Raw genomic sequence first — 14038 nt, 5'->3', positions numbered from 1 at the left:
GTTTGAATGTACGGCCGCTATAGTCATCCAAAAAAAATATTCACAAATGGAAAAAGAGTGGTAGAGACTTCGGCAACTTTAGTTGCCCGCGGGCTTAAATGGGTTAATAAAACAGGGAAACCCTGCAATCCCTTGGAGTACGTTAAATCAGCTGATTGTTTGTCACTGATCCTCAAAACAGGTGGCTGCTGAAAGGCCTACTTATCTGTGCACCCCCAGGCAGTATCATCGCCTTGGGCAATGTAGATATTAATAGGGTTAGCATGCAGCGGCTCAAACATTCCATTACACAGTTGGCAGAAGATTAACCAAACGCTCTGAGCCTTGGGGTTTGTTTTGTCTGATTAACGCTGCCTCTTGTCCAATGCTGTAATTTCTTTGGAAAGGGTTTTGTATAACCCTACCATGGGGAGTGGTTAATTTTTTTTCTCACTATTTCAAAGTGATTAATATAAAGATCTCAGGTAAATAATGTTGCGGGTATTGAGGGAATAAATACAGTGTGAAAAGCAGAAAAGAAATGGGTATGATCAAAAGAATTATCTTAAAAATAATACATATTGATTCTTTAAAAGTTATTTAATCTTATTATCATCATCATCATCATCATCATCATCATCATTGTTATTATTATTATTATTATTATTATAATGGTAATTACAAGAACACCACACACAAAGAATGTTTTGAGTATATATATTGCTTGGGATATCACCAGATGCTATCTAGAAATGAAAGCTTTGTGCTTCTATGAGAGATCTCTACATTGGGCAGATGGACTTGGTCTGAGTACTACCACTGAGTAGTAAAGCACTACTAGCAAAGACTCACTGAGCTGATTGACTCAACTTGATCTTATCAGGGATTTGATTCATGCAGCCTGCACAAAGGGGCTCTCAATAAAGATTCGTATACATCCCTGAAACCCCTGCTGGTTCCTGATCTTGGTCACCTGCTGCTATGGGACGTCCAGTTGCACTGGTGTCAGCCTGGCCACTTGGGATCTCATCAAACTGAAGACCGGGACATGAAAGCCACCAGCAACTCGTCTAATCTCAGTAACACGTTGCATTGCCTCAGCCAATCAAAGTCATACAACGGCAGTCCTATTTATACCACGCCTTATGTTTCTCTTTGCCAAAGTCACTGCTCTCTGTGGTCAAAACCAGCTATTCGTCAGGTGTTTACGCACTGCACTTTGAAAAACAGAAATGATTTTTAAATTTTAGCTGGCACAGACTATAAAGGGAGGTTACAGGAAGTGCCATGGCTAGATTAGCTGCTGATTAAAAGCTGGTCAGTGATGGTTTAATACTCTGTTTGCAGACAGAGGATTGAGGGCTAAGTGATCAAACCTGAATTATTCATTATAAGTTGTGAATGTTATTTGAAGGTTTGCATTTTACAGGAGTTCCATGAACAGGATCTGAAGTATCTGATCACATATGAGAGTGTAACAGAATATTAAATTTGGCAAAGACATGGCCAGGTCACATATTAGGAAGTGAACTGCTTATAATACAATACCACAGCCCGTATACATAATTCAAAATTGTTTCTAAATTGATCCAAGGTCAAAATATAAAATAAAAAGGCTGTGAATCTATTCTTACGATATTCAGCTGGACAGAAACAATATCTTTTTGGTCTCCAGTGAATGAATCAGGTATGTACAGGATACGGTACGAAAAAATTACTTTTAAAATGAACTGATGTCGGGCATGTGTTAGTGACATGTCTTCATCTTTCTTCAGTAACACAATGTAAGTATATCACCTTTTTTCGACACTAAATATCACTCCTTGAAGTTGCGAATTTGGGCTTTTCAAGAAATTTCCCGAAGACTTGCACTTATCGAACCTCTTTGTCTGCTCTTAATTTCCATCTGACTTAGCGCCTTTGTGAAAAAGATGAGAGATCCAGAGTGTCTGGGCCCTCGTCTGAATCATAATGTCAGACAGCTTTGGAATTATTTCAGAAAGTGGCACTGTAATGGTCTGTCCTGTAGAAGCATATTGTGCCTGCCATATTGAATAGAGACTTCAGATGTTGAAATTGAAAGGTTATCACATTGTCAATTAAGTCTGTTTGCAATCATTGACTTGAAAAAGGAAGACATTGATTGGTATAGTCACAAAAACATACCATTTTTTTATTTCGCCTATTTAATTGTCAAAATAAATTCCCTCTTTTGGCAGTTTTCACTGTACATTGGTTTAGCCATTAGTTTATACCAGTTGTGCATGGGACTGAACAACAGTATCTAATATGAATGACAAAAAAGCAGGAAAATCTTCATGTGAGAACGGTTCCTCCCAACTATAAGAAAGATGTAACTCTGTGATACGCATGTTTTGCAGAGAATAAAACTAGTTTATATGCTTTGAATCTTGCTGGAGCACAAACAATTTTATAAATCATGGATGCACAATCATGTATTATTTTCTCTTAATAACCTACCCAACCATGAAAGCCCTTGAATGCAAAACAGTGAATGAGAGAGAGGGGGATAAAAAGAGTAAGGTAGCAGAACTCGAACAACAGCAACTATCTGGCAATCCTCTCCAGATAGGAGCAGACATGACCACGTAACACTACTTGCACTTTGAACCTCGGAGGAGACACAACAGATGCCCGACACTCTCCAGAACAGGGGATAAAGAGCATTTTGTAACAGGGGGATGTAAAAGCCACTCCGGGTGAATTCCAGACCTCGGCACTGGCCAAAAGCGCCTTGCGTAGCTCCGTCTGGACAATGGACCCATGCACAAGCGCTGTTGGAAGTCTCAGAGTCTGGGAAGGGGTGTGGACAGAACGAACGATCAAGTTGACAGATGCTCCTCCAGAAAGCCACTAACAGGATGACATTGGCCCAGCCATGGGGCAAACGGGGATTATGTCTGAGCAGAAGATAAACAGATTATTCCCGAAAGAGAGCTTGCTCGTTTAACTTCGTCACTCCTGTCACTCTTCCGTAGCGTCTTCCATAAGACCTGGCTGCCTCTCCTCCTTCCAGTGTCCTTAGTGCTCACCACACCGCAGTGGCCTGACACCACCCTGGAATTTCCACCATCTACTGGAGAACATAGCCCCAGCTTGTGTGTGGATAACCATCTCTCTAAATGTTCGACTGACAGGCACCCAGAGACCCAACTGCTGCAAAGACCATGTCTGTTCTCACCATCTTCAGATAGAGTGGATGGCTCTTCCCTCATTCATCTGATTACTTCTTTTTATAACTTGAAAGCAAAACAAGTCCATCATGCCTTTAAAAATGGGAGTTTTCCTTGTAATGTTGCTGTTTGTCTTCCAAGCCACCTGGATTAAAGGTAAGCTTTTAGACTGCTGCCACAGAAGGTGCCAATAACTTTTATACAGAACATTTCTTCTGTGGTTCTTCTTGAGTGATTCCGTCTTGGTCTCATTATGATTTAATTCCGCAAATTTAGTATTTAAGAGGATTGAAGCTACAAATCCTATTTGGGTTCATTTTCAATTCAGAAAAAAATAAATCCCATTCCAAATTAGAGTTTTGCAGTATATTTTTGTGCAGTTGATGGACTTTCCTTTGAACGAAACGCAACTCTGATTATGTAATTGGGATTCTGAGAAATTTAGAAGTAAGTCATTTTGATCCTGGATGTGTCATCGACATTTTCATTCACTTATTTTAAGTGCAATATTTTTCTGATTGCTACTGGGGAGTATGACTTTTATGTTAGGGTTCTAGTACACAACGTCTAAGATAAAGCCTAATATCTACATATAAGCTTTATATGAGACTACATCGAGCTATTCAAATCCTTCAAAAATATTCAAGTTATGCTGGCAGCTTGCTACTGACATGAGCTGTCACAGGACATAACATGTTTCAGTGCATTTTTTTCAGCTATTTTCCTGGGCCATGGCAGAATTTTTTGCTCTGTACAGAATAATCAGCTTTCCTCGTTTCCCGGTCTTCTGCTCACACAGTAAGGCTGGTTTCATGAGCCTTGATTCCATTAGAAGGATAAGACGGCTTTCCCATAGTAGCGTAAGAGCCTTTCTTATGTAAGGTTTCACTTAACATAAGGAAGTCCGGCAAGGGTAGAGTTTATGGCACAGGTCTGATCAAAAATCGGAATGTGATAGTCTCACATAGCGAGACATCTCTCTGTTAAATTATAAACGGTACTTTAAGGCACGGTGCGGCTATCAATTTTAATTGATTTATAAATGTTTGTTACCAGATACAAGTGGGTGATAATGATACAAATACTGGACAGTGTAGCATCCAGAACATGCAGGTATGCACTGTGATTGTATTCAGTATTTGCAAGGATGCCATTTATCACCTTGACTTTACTATTGTCGCTGATGAGAGTAGGAATTTACAGAAATCTGCTTAGTTGTTTGATGGTTAAACTAAGTCATGCTACCAGACTTTGCGTGACAGAATTAATTATAGCCAAAAAGCATCCAGTTGCAGTCTAACCATTACCTTGATTGAAGAATTTATGTACAGTAAGTTCTCTTTCCCTTTACCATTACCTTGGCCTGAAAATGCATTGCATTTAAAATTAATGTGAGTATAAGCTTGTTCTGTGTCCTGAGTGTTTCTATGAGTGATGTGCAGCCTGTGGCCTGGTAGCTATCAAAAGCTCTGTCCATGGACCATTAAATAACAGCCTTTCCTATTTCATAATAATGGTCAAGAATACTTCATGATGCCAGCTCAGGCTGAGACCAAGGGTTGCTTTGTACCATGACTAAATCACAGTGTCCCAGGATAGTCTAGAAACATGTAAAACACAATGTCACCATCACATTGTTGTATTACTCATACTATATAACATATTCAGATGGAGCTGCAAATCATTTTTTGTACAGTCACATATTTTATGTTGTCCTGTAGGCAACATAACATGCATTTATATCAGCAATTAGAATTAGAACTCTTCCCAATGTGGGATTCCTAAAAATCAATTATTCGATCATGAAAAGCAGCACTATGCATGTTACAAATATAGCCGAAGTACACAATGATTCCACCATGCAATATAGTGCTGTACACTATAAACTGTGAATAAACTTCAGATTTATCTTTGCATTAACTTTCTGATGTTTCTGATTATATGCAGATTAAAGATTGAAAGAGCCATTTTTTGTGAAGTGGAGATGGTAATAACATAACATAGAGGTGTAATGGAGGTGGTCAAGGAAATGCACCACTGTTCCTTGATATTTTTCAGGAACTGTTTGTTCCCTGAAAAGTTGTGGAATTACAAAACAGCTGCAGTGTTAGGAGAGAGCTGTGTCCTCTTAGGTAGACGGGATAATGCTGCAGTACTGCAGCCTCTCCCAGTTGTGCTCTCCATCATCTGTAAGGACAGATCAGAACATTTCTCTCTATCAACACTGTCTCTGACAAAATAAATAAATAACCTGAGAAGTACATAAAACTTTAAGCCTTTTGGTTGATATTTCAAATCTAGGTTAGTCTGTAATGGCAATAAAATATTTATTACATTTCTATTATTCGGCAATTGTTATGCATTATGTGAGAACACAAGCATTCTAATACTCAGGTCCCTGAAACGCACACAAAAACATGCATTAACAGCCATTTATACAGAATGTACACAAATATATGTGTCGCATGCGTGTGTATTCATGCCAAAACTTGGATTAGAAATTATTCTTACCCTTTTTTCTTATCATCTGAGGAAGCTATATCAAAGCTAGAAGTAAACATTGCCCTTCTCACCGATTACAGATCCAATGAATAAAACATAAAATTTCATGGATTTTGGGGCATCATTTCAGCAGTATCCTCCTCATGACTATAAAACAGGATTGTTTTCCAGTTTCCTCTCCAGACTCCGCCAGATGATGTTTCAGTGTTTTGGCGGCTTCGAGAGACATGGAAATGACACACTGTTGATGCCGTTTAAATCAGAGGTTTCGATTTCGGGTCTCCTCCGTGGCTCGACTAAATCAGAAAAGACCAGGTTCCATCACGGTCGAGAGCGCTCATTTTCCCTGGAAGCGAACAAACGCTCCGTGGCAACAGTCCTCTGCTCAGCAGGCCCCCTACAGGGGCCTACGTGTGGTCGGATTTGTGATAGGGTTGCCGATGGGAACAGTCTAAATCTGTGAGTAAACAGACTGTGAAAATTTAGATGCTTATTCTTGTGTCACATTCAAGTGGCACATGAGGACTGGCTGCTGAGAATCTTTTCGCACAAATCTAAACATAACTCGAACAACACGATAAGATGGCATAAAATGACAGAGTGAAAGTCTCTCCGGAGCCTAAAGTGCATATAAACAACAGCCAGCTTTCAAATGGCAGATTCCTACACTGGCAGACATTACTGTAACTGTCAAAAGAGCATGTGTTTGCATATAGAATTTACATTGCTGCTTAGTGGTCCAAACGATGATGAGTTACTTATTCCCTTTAATGAGACTCAGAGCAGTAACTAAAATTATGCCCGTAGAAAGTTAATGGGCCTCATTCACGAAACGTGTACGATCTTATTTGATCGTAAACTGTGTGTAATGCTGTTTCCAAGAACATTTCGGCATTCATATATATTTTTTAATCTTTATTTGTTCATGGCTGTTTCTTTATGCTAGTCATATGAACAGGGTTGCACTTAAAATTTACAGACAACATTCATCATGTCATACACCTGGGATATGCACAAAAACAGAGATCTGCACGTGTGTCATGAGTCTCATTCATTTTTTGGAGGAACATTTTTAAGAACAAAGGTAAGAATAATTGAAAAGAAGTTTTGTGAATGAGGCCCAATGTCTTTTATTATATTAATTATTTTGCAAGTAACCAGACATTCATATTGCACTCTAAGAGTCTATTATGCTTGCGGGCACATACGGATTTTTAAAAAGGTGAGCTACTTGCTCACTTATTCATACAGTATCAGAAAAAATATGTATATAACAGTGCATACATTATTCTAATTATTATTGTTTATTCTTTTTGCAGAGCTGAATTGTGAAGATACTTTTTCTGTCCAATCCATCAATTCAAGACACTTGATAGAACTCTTAAGAACGGCCAAACAAACATCGCATGTAAGGACGATATTTGACCTGGAAAGACATCGGACGAAAAGGTCAACGTTTTTCCACACAGGGGTGAAGGTCTGTCCTCAAGAGACAATACGTGAGGTGATTGCTAGCCATCAGGCTTACTACAAACTGAGAGGTAAGAGCCCTAGCAACAGTCTACTTATTAAGAGATCTCTCCTCAGGTCCTGTAATGCACACACTCATTACACAAACACACTATAACCGACAAAGGTTTTGCTCTCATTGTGTAGTGTATATCATCGCCTGGATTACTTGGATCTTCGATTTCTTAGATTTCAAAAACTATGAAAAAATATTCGGTAAAAGTGCTTCAAAAAGTAATTTGCAGCTCGACATTCTCATTGGTAATTCTAGTTTCATCATTTCTTGTGAGCCACTTACCCTTAGCATTTTCAACTATCCAAAAAAAGATAGCAAAAGTTAGCCCAAAAGGAGCTGAGCTCCAATATGACAGTCTGTGAATATAATGGCTGGAAAAACAAACAGAAATGAGACCCTTTTAAGGAGTCAGATGCACAGCCCATGTCACCACCTAATCCTTTGTCTGCTTATCCTGATAGTTTCCTCTCGTTCCATCTCAGTACCAACACTTGTGTAGATGACGGAGGTGGGGTGGATTATCTTTTCTGCGAAAACCCCTATTTTACTCATATATTTGCTGAAGCTTGTATTTGCAGCCTACTTTACAAGCAAGACACCAATGACACTTTCAGCCATTTGACCTTGGAAGCTATTGTGCCGATGAACTAGTACGCAACACCATTTACTTACAGTTAGCACATTTGGAATTTAGTTTGATAGCTAAATGAAAACCGAAATGAGAGCAATTATACAAATGGAACAAAACCGATAAGAATGAGTTGATGGACTACTGCCAGAAAGTTCAATCCACTGCTTAATGCAGTAATAGAAGTGACTCAGAAGTTGCTTTGGAAAAGTCAGGACCCTGAGTGGATTGTACTGGCTGAATTGGCCAGGTGAGTTGCAATAAAAGTGCTGATCAAGAGCAACTTTGCATTTTAGCTCACGACGCGTAAGGTTGGGATATTGACAGGGAAACCTGATACTGGATCAGCACTACTCTGAGATGCTTTTTACTAATTTGAACCCAGGTTAGTGAGTGCAGCCTCAGTACGTCTGGTTGGTAAGGTGAGCCAACTCTGTTTCTGTTGGTTTGTTGGCTACAATATCCACTACAATTTTACTGTCCTCACAGTTCAGTTAATACTGTGTGTGCGTACACTATGACATAGTGCACAAAAATATAGGCCATAAACCCTGGTCCAAAACAAAAGAGCACTGAGACTTAAAAAACGGCAGTCATTTTAAAACAAACGGCAATAAGGAAAAATAAGGAAATAATGGGAAAAAATCTGACCCAATCAGCCTGCAAACAAAACAGCTTGTGCTGACAGCTGCCTTCATCTTCAAACACTTTCAAAACTGACTGGCAATGCTACCAGTCAGTTTCCCAACCCAAAGTACGGTTGCCCCCTTCTGAACATCCGTCACACATAAAGCCAAACTAAAGGTAAAGTTGTGTGACTACTTCATACACTGTTAAAACTGAATGCCAGTCTTACTAAACGAATCAGGCACTCCAATTTTAAAAGTGGGCAATTCATTATAACTCAACTGAAAAGAGCAAAAAAAGAGTTTGAGAACAGTGAATACAGATTAGGTTGTCTTATTCAAGCGGTTGAAAGAAATTCAAACTAGCAAAATGAACTCTTGGGTTTGACAGTGTATCCTCAGAAAATGTCATTTTATTAAGCATAAATTTATCATCGCCAAACCTGAAGCATGCGTTCAGCGAAAATACAGTTTTTTAGAGATCAGGTTTTTAAACTGTAATTTGTTTTGAGGAATTTATTTAATAAATCTCTCAAAATTTCTTTCCCTGGTAGTCGTTTGGAGTTCCCAGCCAATGGTTCAATATGTACCATAGAAGCAGGAACACCCTTGGGCTGTATATACCTCTATTATTGCTGATCCACTATGAAAGTAATAATAAACAAATCACCGGCTCACTGTAACCCAATACATGCTAACAGCTCACCAGCACTGAAAGGGGAAAGAAAGGTTCTGCTTTTGGAGTTGCAATAACTTCAGCTTTCCCACCTAACTTTAATAAAATCACAAAATTCACTAAATAAAACTGTCAGAGTCTGGGCTGCCTGGGTCTTTACTTATGCCTCACGTCTAAGGAGACATTGCAATGGATTTTATTTTTTTTACATCAGCAGCGTGATACAGGACTGTCACCTCCAGCCTGGCCCATTGAGATTGAGTGCTATTATTTTTTGGGGCAAATGGAGCTCAGCTCTTTCCCGGAGTGAAAACGGAGGCAAGCCAATTCTGGGCTCTTTGCTTCGGGTCGTACATACATTCCAGTCACTATCGAAAATATTTCCTGCCACTGAGGAAAAAGTACATTTTACCTTCAAACCTCAGAGAGAGAGAGAGAGGGAGGGAGAGAGAGAGAGAGAGAGGGAGGGAGGGAGGGAGGGAGGGAGAGAGAGAGAGAGAGAGAAAGAGAGGGAGAGAGGGAGAGAGAGAGAGAGAGAGAGATGGGGAGAGAGAGAGAGAGAGAGAGGGGAAGAGAGGGAGAGAGAGAGAGAGAGAGAGAGAGAGAGATGGGGAGAGAGAGAGAGAGAGAGGGGGGAAGAGAGGGAGAGAGAGAGAGAGAGCATCCAATAACACTCAGCTCTGAAGTCGCGCAGTCGCTTTGATGTCAATCCCATAGGCTGTTGCTTCCGTTCTTTATTCTTTCTGTGTCATCCTGAGACTACCATTCAGACCTTAATCAAAGACACTGAATTCCCTCTGACTTTACATGGGTGAAGTAAATTTTTTTTTTAAATCTCAGTTTAATACCACTTTTACATGGAGAGAGGTGGATTCAGAGGTGCTCTGGAACTTAAAAACACAGAAATGCCTGAACACATCTGAAAGAGTGAGGTCCCTGGAGAATTAAAAACTGTAGCCCCTTGGTCTTGTACTGTTTATAAACATATGTGCATATATCATGTTTGCATTCACACATACATGTGTGTTTCTTTCCATTGTTGTCAGTACAGTCAAAGCTCAATATGTATTTGTCTGATCCCTACAGTATATAAGCCAATAGTTATTTATTGTTTTTCTGTTTCCAGTGATGTGACTTGTTCTGATTCATGACACAAACACCTTAAATTATTTCTAGATTCAATTATTAACATTGACTTTCAGCGCAATTTTTCTTTGCAGCGCTTGACATTTTAATTTTGATGAATGCTGAACTTGCCAAACTGTGTTTGTAGAAAAAAGAAAAAGCACTTCCATATAATTGTGACTTAACATTTGGAACAAGTGATGACTGAATCCAACAAGTTAAAAGTATGGTAGTTCAAGTATTGCATCCTTCAAACGAAGGTAATTACAACATAAAAATTCCTCAATTGCTTAAATTGGAAGAGTGAGCAGTCATACATGCCAGAGATGGTGGCAGAGGTCAGAGGAATTCAATAAAGCTAATCATATTGACCATCAGTATCTTTTCTTGAAGAAATGAAGACCATTGCACTTTCATGTAGCTACCATTTATCCCTTGTCATGCAGCAATATCCTATTACCGTTTCTGGTGAAAGGGCCTCTCATTCTGTCAGGTTTCTTTTGATGAACTGAGGGAGATCAAAAGGAAATGGTGGTGAAGTGATGGGTGAAGCCTCGCAGTCAGATCTCACAGAAACATTATCAGGCTCATAATGAGTTGCTTATACACGGTGCCTTTCATACATTTATATGCCGTGCTTATCTGCCTCACACGGGCTAATTTACTTAATACCGCTCCACTCTGAAGCGCCAGCGGAGGTGTTGCACGGCAACCATTTGCTAGCCAGAACACTCACCCACACATCAACCATGTTTGAGAGGTCAGGATTTTATTTGCCAGCTATACTGGAGATGACAAGAAAGTGAGACAGCAAGAGTCTGATTTGGAGCTTTGAAAACCCTGCTCTTCTTGATATGTGCCACAGTGAGTCAGGACCTCTCAATGTAAAATAAATACATTTTTAAAAACACCGCAAACAAGAAGCGGCATCCCCTGAAGCATTTTGAATTGAGTTTCATCATCTTTGCCTAGAGGGAAGAGTATCCTCTCTGAATGCAGCCTTGCCATTTGGCACACATTAGCTATCAACAGTGGAAAGACTGTTGACAGTCTTAATTGCTATTCTGCATAAAAAAAGATCTGTGCCAAATTATGAATTAAATAATAAAGCTGTTTTCATATTTGTACAATGTGTTTAATGCCACGAATAATGAAATAATGTTAGAACATATAAATTAAAATAAATAAGTCGAAACAAAAGAGCCGTTGTTCATTTTAGGTACCATTCATAATTTTCAAGACTGAAGTCATTTTGTTTTGGCATGTTCCAGGCTTTTCTGTTTCTTAAAATACTACCTCTTCAAGCTGAGAGAAACTATATGCTTCTGTCAATAGGGAACCTGGGCCTATTTTCAGGTTAACCGCAATGTGATTTGGCCTTAACTTTGAATCAACAATGTAAGATATTCAAAAAAATAATTTCCTTTTTTTCTTGAATATCTTAAAGATTTTGGCTGATTGGTAATTTTTACTGATTTTTTTTCTTGCTTTCCTTGCTCAGTTTGTCAGGAGGCAGTGTGGGAAGCTTTCCGGATCTTCTTCGACAGGATCCCTGGGACATCCGAATATCAACAGTGGGTCGGATTGTGTCAGCGTGAGTCCTTATGCATCGCTGACCTGGCCCAGAACTTCAGCAACGCCCAGGAGCACCTCAACATGGTGTACAGGGTAAGTGTCCAAATTGACATACTAGGCCAAACCACATGACTCTCCTGTGCCATTGTAATAAAACACGGAGTTAGGTTTTCCTGTCATGTCAATATTGAAATTATGACATTTGGCTACAGTCCGATCTTATTTAACAAATTTAACTTCTTTTTTATTTATGTAAATTCTACTATATTGAACCATTTACAATAACTGGTAAAGAGGACAGAAGAGGTGGGGCCTAGAGCACTGCAAGAAACCAAATTGTTGTGGGGATTTATTATGTAAGTAACAGATAAAGTAACTCTTTGTTGTGAACAGAATAAGTTATAAGCTAATCTATAGATCACAGGGCTACATGTTGCATGTTACCCCTTGAACATGAAAGCACAGCTATACTTTGTACTGACTTCCACTGCATGAGAAAAAGTGATAAATCTGTGTTACATTTTTGCTTCTGCTACATTCTTCAGGGAGCAAATTGAGTTATGCATCTTTTCATCTCATCTGTCCTACACACCTCTTTACATAGATTAATAATATTATGTACAGGTCTAAGATGAAATATTATTTTGGTGCTAAGGCCTCATTCTTTCTCTCTCTACCACACTACAGTATCTCACCATGTCACAGTCACTCATGCGCTCTCTCTTACACTCTTACTCATTTACACATTCTCTCTCGCATGCACTCACCAACACCTTCCTAGCCCCAGGCTAATTACATCTCTAAACTGTGCCACGCAACACAGCCCAGAGAAAAGCAATAATTAGCAGTCTTGTTTTCCAGCAGGCATTCTCTCTATTGACTGATTACATTTCCAGAATTCATATGTGACCAGCCAATATGGATAGAGCAAAGCTAGCCTTAAACCTAGCGGCACTGTTGGTACTTTGTTTGCAGTGTCTGAGCAGGCTTTCGGGGCATCGCTTTCTCACCTTGCTCCCTGATGTGTCCCCGTAGCACGGCTGGAGCTGTGATTAAGCACATTTCCCTGTTGTGTTCAAGCCTGGCAGCCAGGAGACACGAACGTGTGTTGCATCAGTGGGCAATGGCTGTGCACTGAGTTTCCTGTCTGTCTTACTGTACTTCATTCCCCCTTTGTGTTCCACTAAACTGTGCGAGGCACTTTACCCATCAGATGCTGACCTAATGTTGGGTTACACAGAGCCTGTTCTCTCCAGGCCCTGATGTGTAGCATGATAAAGTGAGGTAAAGGGTGCACACAGTTCTAAAACAGGGCATTTGTGTAGATAGCCAGCTGCCTCGCTTTGATGCTAGCTAATTAACTAAGGTAAGGAAGGTGTATTAAATGCCCATGTCTATGTAATTCAGAATTTTTTGCGGGAATTTGCTGATATAAATAGGTAGTAATTATAAGCAAAAAGAATAAACATTAGGAGTAATAAGACACAGTTTACTATAAAGCAGGGTATAGGAATGGTTGTACATTATTTATAACAGTAACATGTTCTAAATAAATAAAAATGGCTGCAACTATTTCAATATATTTTTCTAATGTTTGTGTATTTCTTGTGTTTTCATAGAGAGTGAGTTTGCGGGACGAGAGACAGAGACAACGGGGACGGTACGCATCGATTGTGTTGTGTTTTTTGTGATGTGATGCCCAAGGGACATCATGATTGGATAGGCACTCAGATTTCCCTTCCTGGCCTCTGTCTGTGACCCACAAAATTAAAAGCTCATTCGAGTCTGCATTGGGAAATCATTGGTTTTGGGTGACCCCATTCAATTCTGGAGCCACTTGCTTGTAAATTGGAAAAATCCTGTACGACAGGCCAATTTACAACAGGATTAGACCAATTCACTGCCCTAAATTCTGAAGGGTTTGTAGTGATCCCATTGGCCTTTTGCTATGGAAAGGCATCATGCCAGTGTTTACTTAAAATTAACTTTATATAAAAGGAATGATGTTCGTGCAAAGAAGAAAATAAAACAATTATTTGGCTTGTATACTTCCATACTACTGAGGGTCACCGTAGAATGTCATTACCTCTAGTGGTCAAGAAGATATATAGGGGAGAACCAGCAGAGTATGTAGTGCATTCCTTGTTTCTGGTCTCGAAAATCCCAATGCCCACCAGCCACGCAGAGTGCGCCCATGCACTGCACCAT

At 39.6% G+C, this 14038-nt stretch overlaps 1 protein-coding gene across 1 annotated transcript in view; it reads left to right on the top strand.

Annotated features, from left to right (window-relative positions):
• Positions 1–2969: 2969 nt before the first annotated feature.
• Positions 2970–14038, top strand: part of LOC118230201 (interphotoreceptor matrix proteoglycan 1-like) — a 32272-nt gene continuing 21203 nt past the window's right edge. Inside the window, exons 1-4 of the mRNA XM_035423014.1 lie at positions 2970–3329; positions 6995–7216; positions 11757–11923; positions 13450–13490. Of these exons, the coding sequence (XP_035278905.1) occupies positions 3263–3329; positions 6995–7216; positions 11757–11923; positions 13450–13490 (497 nt within the window). The 5' untranslated portion in view covers positions 2970–3262. The remainder of the gene's footprint in view (positions 3330–6994; positions 7217–11756; positions 11924–13449; positions 13491–14038) is intronic.

The sequence above is a fragment of the Anguilla anguilla genome, chromosome 6 (assembly GCF_013347855.1).
Source record: "Anguilla anguilla isolate fAngAng1 chromosome 6, fAngAng1.pri, whole genome shotgun sequence".
Taxonomy (NCBI): domain Eukaryota; kingdom Metazoa; phylum Chordata; class Actinopteri; order Anguilliformes; family Anguillidae; genus Anguilla; species Anguilla anguilla.
This window is presented reverse-complemented; position numbering and strand designations above follow the sequence as displayed.